The sequence below is a fragment of the Phalangium opilio genome, unplaced genomic scaffold (assembly GCF_054372755.1).
Source record: "Phalangium opilio isolate 3A_F unplaced genomic scaffold, DU_Popi_V2 ptg000011l_1, whole genome shotgun sequence".
NCBI classification, from domain to species: Eukaryota; Metazoa; Arthropoda; class Arachnida; order Opiliones; family Phalangiidae; genus Phalangium; species Phalangium opilio.
The window spans coordinates 6,188,540-6,206,910 of record NW_028324147.1 but is presented as its reverse complement, the minus strand read 5'-3'; the positions used below and the strand labels follow the sequence as shown (position 1 = coordinate 6,206,910).

Genomic DNA, 18,371 nt, shown 5'->3' with positions numbered 1-18,371 from the left:
GATCAATGCACACGGCTAATTTATATGGGATTTTCAATTCATGGTTGTTTTTTTAAAGAATATTCGCCTTTTCTTTTTTTATAATAATGTTTGAAAAGTATTGGTGGAAATTTTAAATTTTTATTTGAAAAAAAAAAGAGGGTGCGGTTTTTGGCAGAATATTGGCGTGAAGTGGTGGGAATTTTAAATTTCGATTCTATGCTTATTTGTTAAACATGGCAACCCTGTTTGAGTACTAGTGTCGGTCGACTGATTGTGACAATTTAGGGTTGTCGTTCAAATTTTATATCGACCGTTAAAATAATTAGACAGTTTAAAGATCGACAATTTTAATTAGTCGCGTGTTCATTTAGAAGTGTTTTTATGGTGGATTTTTAATTTAAAATGTGGAATAAGTGAACTGAAATTTAGGTACAGCGAGAGGTCACAAGACGCCATTGGGGTACCCCCCACCGAAACGCGGCCTTCGTTCCGGACCCGAATCGCGGCGGGAAAGCCTTCAAAGCGGAGGTTTTCCGCACGGGCAGCCGTTTGCCCGGGGAAGCCATCAGCCCGAGCGAGCCTAGTAGGTAGGCGAGTGACAAACGCTATCTATATAGCAGGGATGCAGCGCTGGATGGTAAATGCCGCGCAATGTCAGCGGAAATGATATCTTTCATTAAACATGCGAAATGTAAGTTTTTAAAGTTTCGTACATTAAAAACTTTTTAAGTTTAAACGCGGTACAACAAGACGCTGGTCCTTGGAAGTTGATAACATACCACGTTTGGTTTGGGTGTTGGGTTATAAACTGCAATAGGTGCATGTGTATGGCTACTTTTTCGTGATTGCCATTTCGGCAATGATTTGCCAAATATTGTGCAGACTTAAAAGCATTAAAATGTCCATGGATTCAGAGTTAGTAGGCCTACTTGCCCCTGAAAGTAATATAGTTTGAGGAATTTTGGCTTTAGGAAGTGATAGAAATCAATTAGTAGGTGTATGGAGCGTATGGTCACTGACGTTTTCATGATTGCCATTTGCCAAATATTGTGCAGACTTAAGCATTGCCAAAATGTCCATGGATTCAGAGTTAGTAGGCCTACTTGCCCCTAAAAGTAATATAGTTTGAGGGATTTTGGCTTTAGGAAGTGATAGAAACCAATTAGTAGGTGTATGGAGCGTATGGTCACTGACGTTTTCGTGAATCGTGATTGCCAATTGCGAAATATTGCGCAGACTTTAGCATTGCCAAATGTCCATGGATTCTGAGTTAGTAGGCCTACTTGCCCCTGAAAGTAATATAGTTTGAGGGATTTTGGCTTTAGGAAGTGATAGAAACCAATTAGTAGGTGTATGGAGCGTATGGTAACTAACTTTTTCGTGATTGCCATTTGCCAAATATTGCGCAGACTTAAGCATTGCCAAATAGCCATGAATTCAGAGTTAGTAGGCCTACTTGCCCCTGAAACTAATATAGGGCAATGGCAGCCCTCTGCCTTCGACGGTATTAAGCTCTATGGGGAAATAACATGGGGTGCCATTAGTCTATAGTTTGAGGGATTTTGGCTTTAGGAAGTGATAGAAATCAATTAGTAGGTGTATGGTGAGTATGGTCACTGACGTTTTCGTGATTGCCATTTGCCAAATATTGTGCAGACTTAAGCATTGCCAAAATGTCCATGGATTCAGAGTTAGTAGGCCTACTTGCCCCTGAAACTAATATAGTTTGAGGGATGTTGACGTCAAGAAGTGATAGAAACCATTGGAATATGGAAATCATATAAAATTGTAGGTGATTATCAGCGAAGAGACGAATTCCAGCAGTCTTGGTTTCGTCAAAGGATTTTCGTTAGATAAAGATGAAGGAGATGGTTGGAGGCTGCTGCGTGTGTTCAGATGAGAGGGGTTGGGCTGAAAATCCACTTGTGTATTGTGACGGGCAAGGCTGTAACGTAGCTGTTCATCAAGGTACTTCCTAGTGTACCACCAACATTGTCTCTTCCCCCCCCCCCTATACGAATCTTAAGTTGTTTATTTATTTATTTACCTATTTATTACTAGCGTGTTACGGTATAGTTCAAGTACCGACTGGTCCTTGGTTTTGTCGAAAGTGTGAATCGCAAGAGAGGTCAGCTAGAGTGGTGAGAATCGTTTTTTAACGTTCATTTTGCTTTAACGCTCTTGAAAATTAAACCCCCTAGTTTAAAGGGAAGAAAAACATTGGCAAAACTAAAGATGTCCTTAAAATCAAAAGTAAAGTATTTATAATTGTCTTCATTAATCATTTAAATTAGGCCTATTTTTACCGGAAAATCGCGATTAAAACAACAACAACACTTTTTAATTAAAGATGTTACTCTTCCCTTTTTCATTCCAAACTTATTATTTTCTCCATGGTTACTCAGGGTTCATACAAACCTGGAAAACCGGGAAACCCTGGAAAAATCAGGGAAATAAATAGTTGACAAAAACATCAGGGAAAATTCAGGGAAATTTCGAATTTTTAGTAAAATTCGGGGAAATCGGGGAAATTTGCGTCAAACAGGGGACGAGTAATTAAGCAAAATGTTTATAAACATTCCGTCCATAGGATTAACATTACACTATACTTTGGAGGGTCATAACTCTGGTTCTACTAGAGATACCGGGATGCCTTTTGAGTATGTTATAGTCCTCTTTATCCCCCATCCAACCATACTAAAAACTTAGGGCTACGGCAAACAGGGGCCGAGTAATTAAGAAAAACGTAAACAAACAACCCCGTCCATAGGAATAGCATTACACTAAACTTTGGAGGCTCGTAACTCTGGTTCTACTAGAGATACGGGGATGTCCTTTGAGTATGTTATAGTCCTCTTTATCCCCCATCTAACCATACTAAAAACTTAGGGCTACGACAAACAGGGGCCGAGTAATTAAGCAAAATGTTCAAAAACATACCCTCCATAGGAAACATTACACTATACTTTGGAGGGTCATAACTCTGGTTCTACTAGAGATACGGGGATGTCCTTTGAGTATGTTATAGTCCTCTTTATCCCCCATCTAACCATACTAAAAACTTAGGGCTACGACAAACAGGGGCCGAGTAATTAAGCAAAATGTTCGTGAACATCCCCTTCATAGGATTAACATTACACTATACTTTGGAGGGTCATAACTCTGGTTCTACTAGAGATACGATGATGTCCTTCGAGTATGTTGTAGTCCTATTCCCCCCCCCTCCTTCGTTAACATTTGCACCATAGGATACTCCATATACGGGAAAAACCTGGAAAATTCAGGGAAGTATATGGGGGGAAAAAACCTGGAAATCTCAGGGAAATTTGTTTTCCAAAAGTTGTATGAACCCTGTTACTTTAATTTCGCTTTATCGTAGTTTAATTTATTAATCGCTATGTTTAACTTAATTTTAATCGTACTGTTTGCCCTGTTTTCTCTTAACGGTGATACAGAGGTGCGAGCTGTGCCCTTCTAAAGACGGTGCGTTGAAGAGGACGGATAGCGGAGGTATTGAAAATTGAAATTGCATTGTTATTGATTGTTAATTCAGTTCATTCAATGTTTCACATTTTGTGATATATAATTTTTTATTCAACTGGAAATAAAAAAGGTTGGGCCCATGTGGTTTGCGCGCTGTATATTCCGGAAGTTCGCTTTGGCAACGTTACCACTATGGAGCCTATTATTTTGCAATTGGTCCCGCCGGATCGATATACAAAAGTATATCCTTTAAAGTTTTAACTCCTTTAAAGGGAGGGTGAAGTAGAAAATCAAGCGTTTTTTTATCGATTCTGCTATCAATTATAAGACCAGTCTGCATATAGTGAAACATTCAGGAAATACCAGCTCCGAATGATTTTAAAATTATTTCAAATTAGGTTCAGATTTTAAGGATAATTTTAAAGAAGGACCTCCGACCAATCGCGTAACGCCCTGCCTTCTTGTTAACAAAATTCTCGTGGCACGCTACATGTCTCGCGCCACGATTGTCACGTCGCGCGCAAATTTTATCAAATCTCGTGATAAATTTCATTCGACACGGAACGTGCCACGAGAATTTTGTTAACAAAAAGGCAGGGCGTTTCGCGATTGGTCGGAGGTCCTTCTTTAAAATTATCCTTAAAATCTGAACCTAATTTGAATTTGGAAATCATTCGGAGCTGGTATTTCCTGAATGTTTCACTATGCATGCAGACTGGTCTTACAATTAGTAGAAGAATCGATAGAAAATCACTTGATTTTCTACTTCACCCTCCCTTTAAATTAAGGAAATGGTTTGGATGATCTTGAGTGGTTTTTTTCTTTTTTTTTTGTTGTCCTTCGTTTTAGAATTGTTATATTTGTGCCGAGCAAGGTACAGATAGCAAAGCCATTGTAGGGGCTTGTATGCAATGCAATAAAAGCGGTTGTAAACAGTATTTTCACGTCACTTGGTAAGATTTTTTCATATTTTTATTTTTATTTTGACTGTGGCAAGAAACAACGTAGAGTTGCGTTGCATTGCATTGCGTTTATTGCGATTTCAGCGCTCAAGCTGCTGGTCTTCTGTGCGAAGAGGCTGGACATTATACTGATAATGTTAAATACTGCGGATATTGCCAATATCATTATCAGAAATTAGTCAGCATGAAATTGAATGTACGGCGATTTTGATTTTATTTAACCAAGAAGTGATATCTAGTTTATTAGGGAGAAGGTATAAATTCATTCATCCACATTTATAATCTAGCTTTATCTCCAGTCCAAACGTATAGTAGGTCCGGAGTTAATCCCCGTCGCCTCTAAATTACAACCAGCGTATATCTCATTGGTTCTTGAAAACTTATACGTCAGCGCGACCTACGCGAATGGCGAAAATTACAGTCATATTTTCCGACTGAGGAGAGTGTAGCGAAATAGCCCGGCCTCCTATTACGTTCCCCCTTCCCCTTGTATTTTAGCCCGGCCTCCTTTTACGTCCCCCCTTGTATTTTAGCCCGGCCTCCTTTTACGTCCCTTCCCCCCTTGTATTTTAGCCCGGCCTCCTTTTACGTCCCCCCCTTGTATTTTAGCCCGGCCTCCTTTTACGTCCCCCCCCTTGTATTTTAGCCCGGCCTCCTTTTACGTCCCCCCCTTGTATTTTAGCCCGGCCTCCTTTTACGTCCCCCCCCCCCTTGTATTTTAGCCCGGCCTCCTTTTACGTCCCCCCCTTGTATTTTAGCCCGGCCTCCTTTTACGTCCCCCCTTGTATTTTAGCCCGGCCTCCTTTTACGTCCCCCCTTGTATTTTAGCCCGGCCTCCTTTTACGTCCCTTCCCCCCTTGTATTTTAGCCCGGCCTCCTTTTACGTCCCCCCCTTGTATTTTAGCCCGGCCTCCTTTTACGTCCCCCCCCTTGTATTTTAGCCCGGCCTCCTTTTACGTCCCCCCCTTGTATTTTAGCCCGGCCTCCTTTTACGTCCCCCCCCCCTTGTATTTTAGCCCGGCTTCCTTTTACGTCCCCCCCTTGTATTTTAGCCCGGCCTCCTTTTACGTCCCCCCCCCTTATATTTTAGCCCGGCCTCCTTTTACGTCCCCCCCTTGTATTTTAGCCCGGTCTCCTTTTACGTCCCCCCCCCCTTGTATTTTAGCCCGGCCTCCTTTTACGTCCCCCCCTTGTATTTTAGCCCGGCCTCCTTTTACGTCCCCCCCTTGTATTTTGAAAGGGGGGACTGGGACTATGGCATGCGCGCGAATACTTAAGCATCTTATACCTTCTCCCTAATAAACTAGATATCACTTCTTGATTTTATTTAACTAAATTAAAATTGTATTCATACAACGTTACAGAAGAAAGACGGTAATATTAAGACTATTCCCGCGTTTAAACCCATCCCGGCGGACAATGCCACGCCAGAACCCAGTCCCGAAAAAATGACGATGGGAAAACCGGAAGTTAAAGAGAAAATTCGGGGAAATCGAGCGGAGAGGAAATCAAATAGCAAAACATCTCATCATTCGTCAACTTCTTCATTAGGAGGTGGAAGCTCTACTTCCACCGCACCTTTAACCATCTCCTCACCTCAAATAACGGGTGTCAGTTCCAATTCCAACAACCGAACTCTTCTTCCTCCCGAAGGATCAGCGACTCCCGGGAATGAAAGTAACAGCGGAAGTTTGTTAACGGAAACGGGGGGCAGTTGTCCGACTAAAAACGAAACCGGTAATGATTCTGTCGGTGGTGGAAAGTTTACAACGGCTAATTTTACGGAAACAGTCATAACTCAAAGTGGAAGCCCCGTTTTTGCCCCCGAAAAGCAACAAAAGAAGAAGAAGAGTTCCATCACTGCCGATGTTGCAACTCGTAATAATAATATCAACAATAATAAGAATTTGGCCGTCGCCGTTGTTGTTGGTTCCCGGTCACCCGTTTCTTCCTCTATGTCTTCACCCTCTTCTTCTTCATCTTCCGCCGCAACCGGAAATATGGTTGCATTGGCTCAACAACCGGCTCCAATTTCCGATTCAACTGTGGCGGCAATTGGTGGGGCGGCAACTCCTATGCCTTCCTTTTGCGCAATGTATGAAACGATTGTTAATGGAACTGGCAGTGGTAAAGAGAATCCAGATGGAGGTGGTGCTGGTGGTGGTGGTGGTGGTTTAAGCGGAGCGACTTTGGCACTGGAAAATGTCCCTGTTAAAAGAACAAAGTCTCTGCCAAATGATAATAAGGTGGAAAGGAAGAAACATCGCAAAACCAGTGGGAATAGGTAAAGATTATTTGTTTGTGTAGTACTGTAGTTGTATGTGGTTTTACACGTTTTTGTCCCTGAAGTTGGGCGTCGTTTTATACCTTTTGTCCCCCGAAGTTACGCGTCGGTTTATACGTTTTGTCCCTGAAGTTGGGCGTCGTGTTTATACGTTTTGTCCCCCGAAGCTGCACGTCGGTTTACACGTTTTGTCTCTGAAGTTACGCGTCGTTTTATACGTTTTGTCTCTGAAGTTACGCGTCGTTTTATACGTTTTGTCCCCGAAGTTACGCGTCGGTTTATACGTTTTGTCCCCGAAGTTACGCGTCGGTTTATACGTTTTGTCCCCGAAGTTACGCGTCGTTTTATACGTTTTGTCCCCGAAGTTACGCGTCGTTTTATACGATTTGTCCCTGAAGTTGGGCGTCGTTTTGTACGTTTTGTCTCCGAAGTTACGCGTCGGTTTATACGTTTTGTCCCCGAAGTTGGGCGTCGTTTTGTACGTTTTGTCTCCGAAGTTACGCGTCGGTTTATACGTTTTGTCCCCGAAGTTTCGCGTCGGTTTACATACACGTTTTGTCCCCAAAGTTGCTTGTCGGTTTACTTTACACTTCTTGTTCTGAAGTTCCGCGTTATTTTTCCACACACTTCGTTTTAGGGCAAAGTTAAAGATCGATAAAGACGAGGTTGATGGGCAAAATATGCCAAAATTGCAACTCGGTGGAGCCAAGAAAAAGAGGCACAAAGTTAAACTGAGCGTTCAAGCACCACCCAACAATGTTTTGTTAGTATCAAATTTAAATACCTACGCTTCTTAATTAAGGTTAAGGAATAGCTCGCTTGTAGTAAAATCGTATCCTTTTTTTAACATTTCACGTTCGTTCATAGCCTAACCTAATTCTCTCATTGTTAAGTTATTATTAATTTATTTAAGTTAATTTTGATTTTAATTAACCGCTTTCTAGAATTGATTATTTTCCGTTTTAATTTTTCGTTTATTATTTACACGGTTAATTTATATTTGAAAATTAGGAATAAATTCAAAAAAAGTATTAGTGGTTCGATTATGGCTTCCGAAACTGATCATACCTATTATCGGTGAGTTTTTATTTTTTCCAACAGAAATGTTAGGGTGCGTTCAATTCTGTTTCGTTACGTTACTTTTTTTCTGGAGGGGTATTTCTTCCACTTCCACTTCCGCTTCATTTTCTTGTAACTTTTCTTCCGCATCGGCTGTTTGTCGAAAGAAACTACTAAAACTAATCACGAATTAGAGACAATGCGCGACTGCGCGTCTTAGTTCTAGAATCGTAATTTAAATGGTTTATAGTACGTCATTGCGTGGGTATTTTGTTTTTCCCCCGTGATTTTATAGATCGGTTGCTACAGCCGCAGCTGTTACAGCTGCCGCTCTCAATCAACCCGTGACTGTTAACGGGTTTACATCGCCAGCTGGACTTCTACATCAACCTCAATCTCATAGTGAAATGAATAGTATGATGAATGAAAGCTTTTCCAGTAAGTCTTCTTCGTTGGTTGAGTTTTTAGTAGACAAAAACAATTGTTTTATGATCATTTTTGACCAAAAAACTATTGTTTTTGCCCAATTTATGGTCATTTTGACCAAAAAATGGTTTTTGCCGGTTTATGATCATTTATGACCAAAAAACAATTGTTTTTGCCGAATTTACGATAATTTTTGACCAAAAACCATTTTTTTTGCCGAATATATGATCATTTATGACCAAAAACAATTTTTTTTACCCAATTTGTGATCATTTTTGACTAAAAAATTTTTTTAACCCAATTTATGATCATTTACCAAAAAACAATTGTTTTTGCCGACTTTATGATAATTTATGACCAAAAACAATTGTTTTTACCGAATTTATGATCATTTTTGACCAAAAAAACAATTGTTTTTACCGAATTTATGATCGTTTTTGAGCAAAAAACAATTGTTTTTACCGAATTTATGATCGTTTTTGACCAAAAAACAATTGTTTTTACCGAATTTATGATCGTTTTTGACCAAAAAACAATTGTTTTTGCCGAATATATGATCATTTTTGACCAAAAAAACAATTGTTTTTACCGAATTTATGATCATTTTTGACCAAAAAAAACCCATTATTTTTACCGAATTTATAATCCTTTTTGGCCCAAAAAAAAACCATTATTTTTACCGAATTTATGATCATTTTTGACCAAAAAAACAATTGTTTTTACCGAATTTATGATCATTTATGACCAAAAAAAAAACAATTATTTTTACCGAATTTATGATCATTTTTGACCAAAAAAGAACAATTGTTTTGCCGAATTTATGATCATTTTTGACCAAAAAAAAGAACAATTGTTTTTGCCGAATATATGATCATTTTTGACCAAAAAAAAAAAACAATTATTTTTACCGAATTTATGATCATTTTTGACCAAAAACTAACAATTGTTTTTGCCTGATTTACGATACTTCTCTTTTATAATTTAACGTAAACAGGAAGTAGCCCTGGCGCGAAAGATTCGAACCTTGGGCCGTCAATGATGAATTGTATGCCTTCCAATCTGGTCCCGGTTCCTAAACCTTCCAATTTTAGCCCCAGTCGTTCTTTAATGGGAAAAGTGGCGGAAAATTCCGCGTAAGATTTAAGATTCTTCTTCTTCTTCTTCAAAAAAACTTTTGTCAGTCAACTTTCAAGCGCTTGAATCATTCATCTTTTAAAATTCGGTTTTTTTAGACCACCACCTTTTCCTCAAACTTTGGAACAGCTTTTGGAACGTCAATGGGAACAAGGGTCTCAGTTTTTAATGGATCAATCGCAACATTTTGATAGTAATTTTTAAAGGGAGGGTGAAGTAGAAAATCAAGTGATTTTTTATCGATTCTTCTTCTAATTATAAGACCAGTCTGCATAGTGAAACATTCAGGAAATACAGACTCCGAATGATTTCAAAATTCAAATTAGGTTCAGATTTTAAGGATAATTTCAAAGAAGGACCTCCGACCAATCGCGTAACGCCCTGCCTTTTTGTTAACAAAATTCTCGTGGCACGTTCCGTGTCTCGCGCTGCGATTATCACGTCGCGCGCCTAATTTTATCAAATCTCATGATAAATTTCATTCAACGCGGAACGTGCCGCGAGAATTTTGTTAAATGGAAGGCAGGGCGTTACGCGATTGGTCGGAGGGGCTTATTTAAAATTATCCTTAATTAAAATCTGAACCTAATTTGAAATAATTTTAAAATCATTCGGAATTGGTATTTCCTGAATGTTTCACTATATGCAGACTGGTCTTATAATTAGTAGAAGAATCGATAAAAAAATCACTTGATTTTCTACTTCACCCTCCCTTTAATTGATATCGGGGGTCAGACATCGCGTGTTTGTTTGGTTTCTTACCTGGGCCTCGTTTTAAAAATATTTTAGTCGCCGCTCTGCTTTCTTGTTTACACCAATTACAAACGGAGAATCAAAAATTGGAAGAACACGTAAATAACTTGGCCGCGAGAAGGGATCATTTGTTGGCGGTAAATGCTCGCTTGGCTTTACCGACAACTGGCAATAATTATCACAATCACCAGAATCATAATAATACTACACCGTCTTCCGGTACTTCTCCCGATGGATCCCGAACTCCGAGACTCGTCAATTTTGGGATGCATATGGAAAATGGGGTCTCTCATAGTCCTCAAGTTGTAAGTTAATATTTACTATTCTTCGTGGGAAAATTAGGTCTAAAGTAGACGTAAATTAGGTCTAAAGTAGACGTAAATTAGGTCTAAAGTAGACGTAAATTAGGTCTAAAGTAGACGTAAATTAGGTCTAAAGTAGACGAAAATTAGGTCTAAAGTAGACGTAAATTAGGTCTAAAGTAGACGTAAATTAGGTCTAAAGTAGACGTAAATTAGGTCTAAAATAGACGTAAATTAGGCCTAAAATAGACGTAAATTAGACCTAAAATAGACGTAAATTAGGCCTAAAATAGACGTAAATTAGGTCTAAAATAGACGTAAATTAGGTCTAAAGTAGACGTAAATTAGGTCTAAAGTAGACGTAAATTAGGTCTAAAGTAGACGTAAATTAGGTCTAAAGTAGACGTAAATTAGGTCTAAAATAGACGTAAATTAGGTTTAAAATAGACGTAAATTAGGTTTAAAATAGACGTAAATTAGGTTTAAAATAGACGTAAATTAGGTTTAAAATAGACGTAAATTAGGTTTAAAATAGACGTAAATTAGGTCTAAAATAGACTTGGCTTAATTTTCGTTGTAGGATTCTAATTACGCGAAGAGTCCCGCGCCCGGTATCAGTCCTGGTTTGAGCTCTAATGGTCTTCCCATGACACCTAGTCCAATTCCAAATCATTTAGCGGGTGCCAGCCCTTCTCATCAAGGAATGGTCAATTCCAGAGCCGCCGCGTTACACCAAGTGCGTTCGCTTAAAAGAACTAATTTAAATTTACGTGTTTTCCCCCAGTTTAATTAAATAATAAATATTAATTTGTTTCTCTTTAACAATTAAAGAATCCAGGCTCATTCGCTACCAACGCTAATCCTTCCTCTGTCCTTATTGGACCTCCTCAGGGCTATTTGGGAGCCAATGTTACGTCTACTCTCGATCTGGTAGCTAGCCCTCCGCTTTTATCCAACTCGGGTGGTCAACCCATGGTCTATTCTAATTTAAGCACTGCAGAAACCATCGCTTCACAAAGATTACAGGTTAACTATTTTTGATAATGTTATATATGTTTGTTTGTGTCGCGACGGTGGTCAGTCGGGTCAATGTAAAGGTAGGGCTTTATTTAACTGTTGGTGCGACGGAGGTCGGTCGGGTCAAGGTAAAGGTAGGGCTTCATTTAACTGTTGTCGCGACGGTGGTCGGTCGGGTCAAGGTAAAGGTAGGGCTTTATTTAACTATTATCGTGACGGAGGTCAGTCGGGTCAAGGTGAAGGTAGGGCAGCATTTAACTGTTGGTGCGACGGAGGTCGGTCGGGTCCAAGGTGTAAAGGTTGGGCTTTATTTAACTGTTGGTGCGACGGAGGTCGGTCGGGTCAAGGTAAAGGTCGGGCTTTATTTAACTATTGGCGCGACGGAGGTCAGTCGGGTCAAGGTGAAGGTAGAGCAGCATTTCACTATTGGCGCGACGGAGGTCAGTCGGGTCAAGGTAAAGGTAGGGCTTCATTTAACTATTATCGCGACGGAGGTCAGTCGGGTCAAGGTAAAGGTCGGGCTTTATTTAACTATTGGTGCGACGGAGGTCGGTCGGGTAAAGGTAAAGGTCGGGCTTTATCTATTGGGGCGACGGAGGTCAGTCGGGTCAAGGTGAAGGTAGGGCAGAATTTAACTATTGGCGCGACGGAGGTCGGTCGGGTCAAGGTGAAGGTAGGGCAGCATTTAACTATTGGGTCGACGGAGTTCGGTCGGGTCAAGGTGAAGGTAGGACAGCATTAAACTATTGGCGCGACAGAGGTCAGTCGGGCGTCAAGGTAAAGGTAGGGCTTCATTTAACTGTTGGCGCGACGGTGGTCAGTCGGGTCAAGGTGAAGGTAGGGCAGCATTTAACTATTGGCGCGACGGAGGTCGGTCGGGTCAAGGTGAAGGTAGGGCAGCATTTAACTATTGGCGCGATGGAGGTCGGTCGGGTCAAGGTGAAGGTAGGGCAGCATTTAACTATTGGCGCGACGGAGGTCGGTCGGGTCAAGGTAATGGTAGGGCTTTATTTAACTATTGGTGCGACGGAGGTCGGTCGGGTCAAGGTGAAGGTAGGACAGCATTAAACTATTGGCGCGACAGAGGTCAGTCGGGCGTCAAGGTAAAGGTAGGGCTTCATTGAACTGTTGGCGCGACGGTGGTCAGTCGGGTCAAGGTGAAGGTAGGGCAGCATTTAACTATTGGCGCGACGGAGGTCGGTCGGGTCAAGGTAAAGGTAGGGCAGCATTTAACTATTGGCGCGACGGTGGTCGGTCGGGTCCAAGGTGTAAAGGTTGGGCTTTATTTAACTATTGGTACTAGATACTCAACAGTATCAACTCGATACCCAAATAAAGAACTCAAGCAAAAATGTCTCGAGCAACCTTTTAAGTTTTAAAATACCATTTTATTTGGTAATTTAGGCCACAGTAGCTGGATATCAAACTATATCGCCACCTTACAGCACACCGAGTCCTACTTCATCATCCATTAACCCTTTATGCGGAAGTGCTATGCCCGTTTCCATGGCACCCACACCCCCTACCGCTCCACCATCTCGTAACAGCCCCGATGAAAGAGTATCCGAGGAAAGATGACCTTCAAAGACGTTGCGGCTCAAACTAACACGTTTGAATCGCAAAAAACGTTAGGCCTCACTGACACTCATCTTCAAACAAAAAAACAAATAAAGAAAAAGTTACATTTTAAAAAATTCATTCTTGAACAAAAAAAAACTTAACGAAACTTCAAACTTGTAGAAAATTTTCAACAAAAACGTTTTTGAAAAATTTGAAAATAATTAAAGCCAAGTGCGCGCGCATTTTTAAGTTTTTTCAACTTAAATGAATTAAAACCAGGAATTGATTTATGCAAAACGGAACGGAAAACGAATGATGATGGGCGGGTGAAAACTTAAAACTGAAACGGAACACGGTGAACCGCAAAATGAAAAAAGTTATCGTAAACTTTTAAATTAACACCAAGTTTTTTGACAAATAATTCAAAATGTGGGCCCTAAAATGTATAAGGTTCTTTTTAATAAGAATCCGGGACATTTTTAACGCGCATCGGCCCACTTTTTATAACCCTGGACCAAGAAATTGTAAAATTATTGAAATTATCGGGACAGGAACATGGATTAACTAACGCTAGGGATAGTTCGTTCCCCCAAAAAGATAACAACGCATGCATGTTCCAAACGCCCCCTAGCAGCAGCTACTATCCCTAACAGGAAGTTATAAGAAAATTGGACCAAATATCACGTGGTCTATGACGTCAAAATTGAAATACTGCCTAAATTGGGCAAAAACGATTTATTTTTTGCCGAGAGATGGCGCCGCTATATCTACATCCGTTTTGGTCCAATAAATTGGGGGAATGAAGAGGGGAATCAAGGAATAATTCGGGACATGTAGTTGGCGATAGAATTACATGGGAAACCCAGTTAGTGAACAATCCCTAGCGTTAGTTAATCCATGACAGGAACATGCACGTTTGCTTTTTTGTCTTTCAAAAGTTACCGAACTTCTTTTCTTCTTCCCTTCTATGATATTTTTCTGTATAATACACCGCATTCTATTTTTATTATTATTATTATTATTATTATTATTATTATTATTATTATTATTATTATTAAAAATTATCGACCAATTTCACTTTTGTGCACCCTTGCTAAAATATTTGACATGCTTGTACATGATAAGGTGCAGGTATGGTTCAGTAAATTTCCCTTTGATAGTCAACATGGCTTCGTGCCGGGTAGGAGTGTAGACACTAACCATGCAGTGTTCATGAACTATGTTGCTCCGGCGGTCGAAAATCGTGGCCAGGTCGACGTTGTCTATCTCGACCTGGCTAAGGCTTTCGATCGCGTTTCTCATTCTTATCTTCTGGATAAAATGCGAATCTTGGGTGTTGGCAATGAACTGCTTGGATGGTTTCGCTCCTATTTATGTGATCGCACTAACTTAATTAAATGTAATGGTGCCTTAAGTTCCTTCACCTACCCTATTTCATGCGGTGTGCCACAGGGCTCATCTTTAGGCCCTTTATTATTTAACATATACATATACGACCTCCAGTACTCTGTTAAATCATCCATGCTAATCGCGTTCGCGGACGACCATAAAGTTTGTAAATCTATTAATTCGCGCGATGATTGCACTCAACTCCAAAATGATCTCAATGCTATTGCTTTGTGGTGTGACGCCAACAACTTGCCAATTAACCCTACCAAGTCGACTCAGGTAACCTTTACGAGGAGAGTATGCAGAGAAATCGTTCATACCTACACCATCTCAAATTCTATTATACCTCCGAAACTTCAGGTAAACGATCTAGGAGTTATCTTTGATCGTGCCTTGATTTTTCGTGAGCAAGTGTCGAATACAGTGAACCGTTGTCGCCGGACTTTAGGAGTTTCATTAAAAATGTCTCGTGCTTTAAGATCGTTAAATCACTTTAAACTACTCTACCTCAGTCTAGTTCGGTCGCGACTTGTCTACGGTTCCTTGGCATGGAGTGGCTGTAGTCTCTACTTACGAGAACGAATAGAGTCTGTACAACGTAAATTTATTTCGTACGCGCATACTTTTTTCTTGCGAAATCTCGCTTATGATTACCAATTAATACTGAATCATTTAAACCTTCCGTCTTTGGCTCGCCTACTTGATTTGATTGACATTAAATTTCTCTCCAAATTAATTAATAATGACATAACACTAAGCGACTTACTCGCCACACTAAACTTTTTAATTCCTAACTCTCTACGTCATAACAAGACTTTCTATGTACCGCCTAAATATCTTAATCCAATTATTCGCATTCAAAACACTTATAATAAACATTCCCAGGCCATCGATATATTTTCGGTCCCAATTAAAAATATTCGGTAATACCATATAACCTCCGTCCCTAAATATTTATATATTATAATTGAAAATACTCGGTAATACCATATAACCTCCGTCCCTAAATATTTATATATTATAATTGAAAATACTCGGTAATACCATATAACCTCCGTCCCTAAATATTTATATATTATAATTGAAATACTCGGTAATACTTCATAATCTCTGTCCTTAAATATATATATTATTTAATTCAAAATATTCGGTAATACTAAATAACCTCTGTCCCGAACTATACATATATCTGGTTGTATATAACACATATATCAATTATGTAATTCTTCATAACTATTGTATAACGGCTAAGCGACAACGTGTGTGTATATTCTAGTGAACTATCTGTAGTTTTTTATATACACATTAAAAACCTATTTCATTTCATTTCATTATTATTATTATTATTATTATTATTATTATTATTATTAGACGTTATTTTTATTAGACGTTATTTTTATTCACAGACCTCACAAATTTTTCCTTCCGTGATTTACAAGTAAGTTTTAATACAAATTACAATATTTAAAATAGTTTATATATTTTCAACGTTCGCTCAAATAGGTTTTTTTAATGTTTTTTTGTTTTTCTAATACGACGGGGGAATTCTATATTTCTAATTTAGTTAAATAAATAATATAGAAAGATTAAGACGTTTTAACATCATTAAAATAAATTTAAAATACATTTTTAATCATGATCAAATTTAACAACTATGATATTAAAGAAGAAAACTAATTAATTAATAATACCCTACAGAAATAGAAACTTTTCAAATTAATAACGAAACAATTAAATTTAAAACGCGTTTTTTAAAAAACTATGATTAAACAATTTAACTTTAAAGGGATGTACAATGGGTTACGTAAGGGCGGGGCTGCTACCTAATGGAGGTCTACGTCTACTGGGCATGCGCGTTAATTTCTTAGTGTTATCAAGGAGTGATATCTAGTTTATTAGGGAGGTGTAAGACGCCTAAGTATTCGCGCCTCGCCATAGTCCCAGTCCCCCTTTTAAAATACAAGGGTGGGGGAACGTTAAAGGAGACCGGGCTATTTCGCTACACTCTCCTCAGTCTGAAAATATGACTGTAATTTTCGTCATTCGCGTCGCGCTGACGTGAGTTTTCAAGAACCAATGAGATATACGCTGGTTGTAATTTAGAGGCCGGGATTAACTCCGGACCTACTATACGTTTGGACTGGAGATAAAGCTAGATTATAAATGTGGCGAATTTATACCTTCTCCCTATTAAACAGGATATCACTTCTTGGTGTTATCAATGCATTCCACTATAGTTCATAAGATATGTTCCATAAGTATAGGTAGTGTCACATTTGAACATATCTTATAACCTTGTGATTCCACTAAGGCTTAACTTCCCATGCATAATACGTTTAAGCAGACGACAGATAGTCATGTGACATTGCCCAATTACTGCTACTGCAAAATGTAGTTCTTCTTAACACGCCCCTACAAAACGCATTGTACTTTTACATTCCTTTAACGTTTTGGAAACGATGAAACGAATATAAAAATAATAATATAAAATTTTTCAGAAATAGTCTAGTCGAATCTATCCAGAATTAAGCATTCTATAAATAAACCATCGCTATTATGGTTAATAATACCTTAATTGTGTATGAACCTCAATTTGTAGCGAGTAGAGAGAGAAAACTCAGAACTATACCAAAAATGTATTGACAGTTTCGTGAAATCCCTTTCAAATCACCGTGTTGATATTTTTAAGGCTTAATTAAATTAATTGGTTTTTATATTAAAATATTTGATTGGTAATTGTTACAAATATTAATCTTATAAGGCCAAGGAGATTACCTTGCTGCAAGATTTTATCATTATGCAAAAAAATTAACGACATATTTTGTAGTTATTAATTTGTTACGGTAAGCCTCTAGTTCGAAGGACTAATCACTCGTTCCCTGTACACAGATTACAGGGTTTGCTTAATCATTTTAGTACTGTTGACACCGTGCAGTCTGGGAAATAGCACACTTCCTCTGGTCCAAAATCAGTTTATTAATTAGCCTTATTCCTGATCAGCACCACCTAATCATAGCGGCGACTTTGAGAACTTCTGTAATTGGCAAACCAACCAGATGTCGATAAAATCTGGTGACGTCATTTTTGGTGAGACCCCGAGAGTGCCCGTCAGTGACGTCACCTGATTTTAGCGACATCTGATTGGCTTGCCGATTACAGTAGTTCTCAAAGCCGCCGCTATGATTAGGTGGCGCTGATCAGGAATAAGGCTAATTGCTTGGACTTGTTTTTTAATTCAAAAAGTGGGGGTTACTGGTCCTCGGGACCAGTTTATTAATTGCAAATCTATGGGAGAACAAAGGAGGGTAGGGGACCAGTCCTGAGACCAGTTTATTATTTAGGACACAAGGGGGGGGGCCACTGGTCCCAAGGACTAGTTTAAAAAATATCCTTATTTCCCAGACTGGTTGATAGTGAGGGTTTTAAAGGGACTCTAAAAACATCACAGGCACGCCAAGATCCAAATCTTTAAAGTCCCTTAAAGATTACGCGTAATCCCGCTAGTGCAAATTAAGGTATCGATTATGCTAAATGAGTGACTGGCCCATCGCTCTAGTTTAAATATCAGCTTTAAATTTATTCATTTCATAATGTTGAATGTCGCTGTCCGCTGTTTGTGGTGGAAATGTTTTAAACTATAGCGGAGAAACTATATAGAGTGACGTTAAATATAATGAAAACTATCGAGCCTTTTATGCAACAAAAATTAAAAGAGTTCAACACATTCCATAGTCCACCCATAAACCAAAATCAATGAATTTACCGCTATTTTGATTAGCGGAAACGTTGCCTGAAACGATTATCAGTATCGAGAAATGCTACCTCGCAAAAGTAAATATACGAACATTTGTTCATTATTAACCCAAAAAGAAATATCCCTGTGAACTAATTTATTCAAAATGCTTATCATTTTATCACCCCGCCCCAAATATATCCTGTACAAGGAATGTGTTTGTGTTTCAATTTCATTTTTAAGTGTTTTTAGACAATATTAATAAACATTATTAGATATTTTATAAA

General features: G+C 38.9%; 1 protein-coding gene across 7 annotated transcripts; it reads left to right on the top strand.

Moving 5' to 3' along the window:
* The first annotated feature begins 158 nt into the window (after window positions 1-158).
* On the top strand, window positions 159-18,371 carry Alh (coiled coil domain containing protein Alhambra). 7 transcript variants are annotated; one of them, XM_089859039.1, is made up of 19 exons: window positions 159-673; window positions 1,775-1,950; window positions 2,044-2,110; window positions 2,184-2,237; window positions 3,431-3,492; window positions 3,596-3,705; window positions 4,315-4,418; window positions 4,512-4,623; window positions 5,792-6,711; window positions 7,349-7,474; window positions 7,723-7,788; window positions 8,066-8,208; window positions 9,191-9,329; window positions 9,429-9,523; window positions 10,120-10,220; window positions 10,275-10,388; window positions 10,966-11,121; window positions 11,217-11,411; window positions 12,807-18,371. In XM_089859039.1, exons 2-19 carry the CDS (start codon window positions 1,842-1,844, stop codon window positions 12,978-12,980), a joined length of 2,847 nt encoding a protein of 948 aa, XP_089715165.1. In that variant the 5' UTR covers window positions 159-673; window positions 1,775-1,841; the 3' UTR covers window positions 12,981-18,371. The 7 variants fall into 7 exon arrangements, with proteins under 7 accessions (XP_089715165.1, XP_089715138.1, XP_089715147.1 ...); XM_089859012.1 differs by having other exon boundaries at window positions 161-673; window positions 10,120-10,388; XM_089859021.1 differs by having other exon boundaries at window positions 162-673; window positions 2,184-2,235; window positions 3,438-3,492; window positions 10,120-10,388.

What these genes read in the sequence shown, in the direction of transcription:
- Alh (XM_089859012.1), top strand. Translation starts at nt 1,842, where the DNA reads ATGAAGGAGATGGTTGGAGGCTGCTGCGTGTGTTCAGATGAGAGGGGT. An exon ending in AAGTGTGAATCGCAAGAGAG is followed by an intron (nt 2,111 to 2,183) that starts GTCAGCTAGAGT and finishes TAAACCCCCTAG; the next exon opens with TTTAAAGGGAAGAAAAACAT. An exon ending in GCACCACCCAACAATGTTTT is followed by an intron (nt 7,475 to 7,722) that starts GTTAGTATCAAA and finishes TTTGAAAATTAG; the next exon opens with GAATAAATTCAAAAAAAGTA.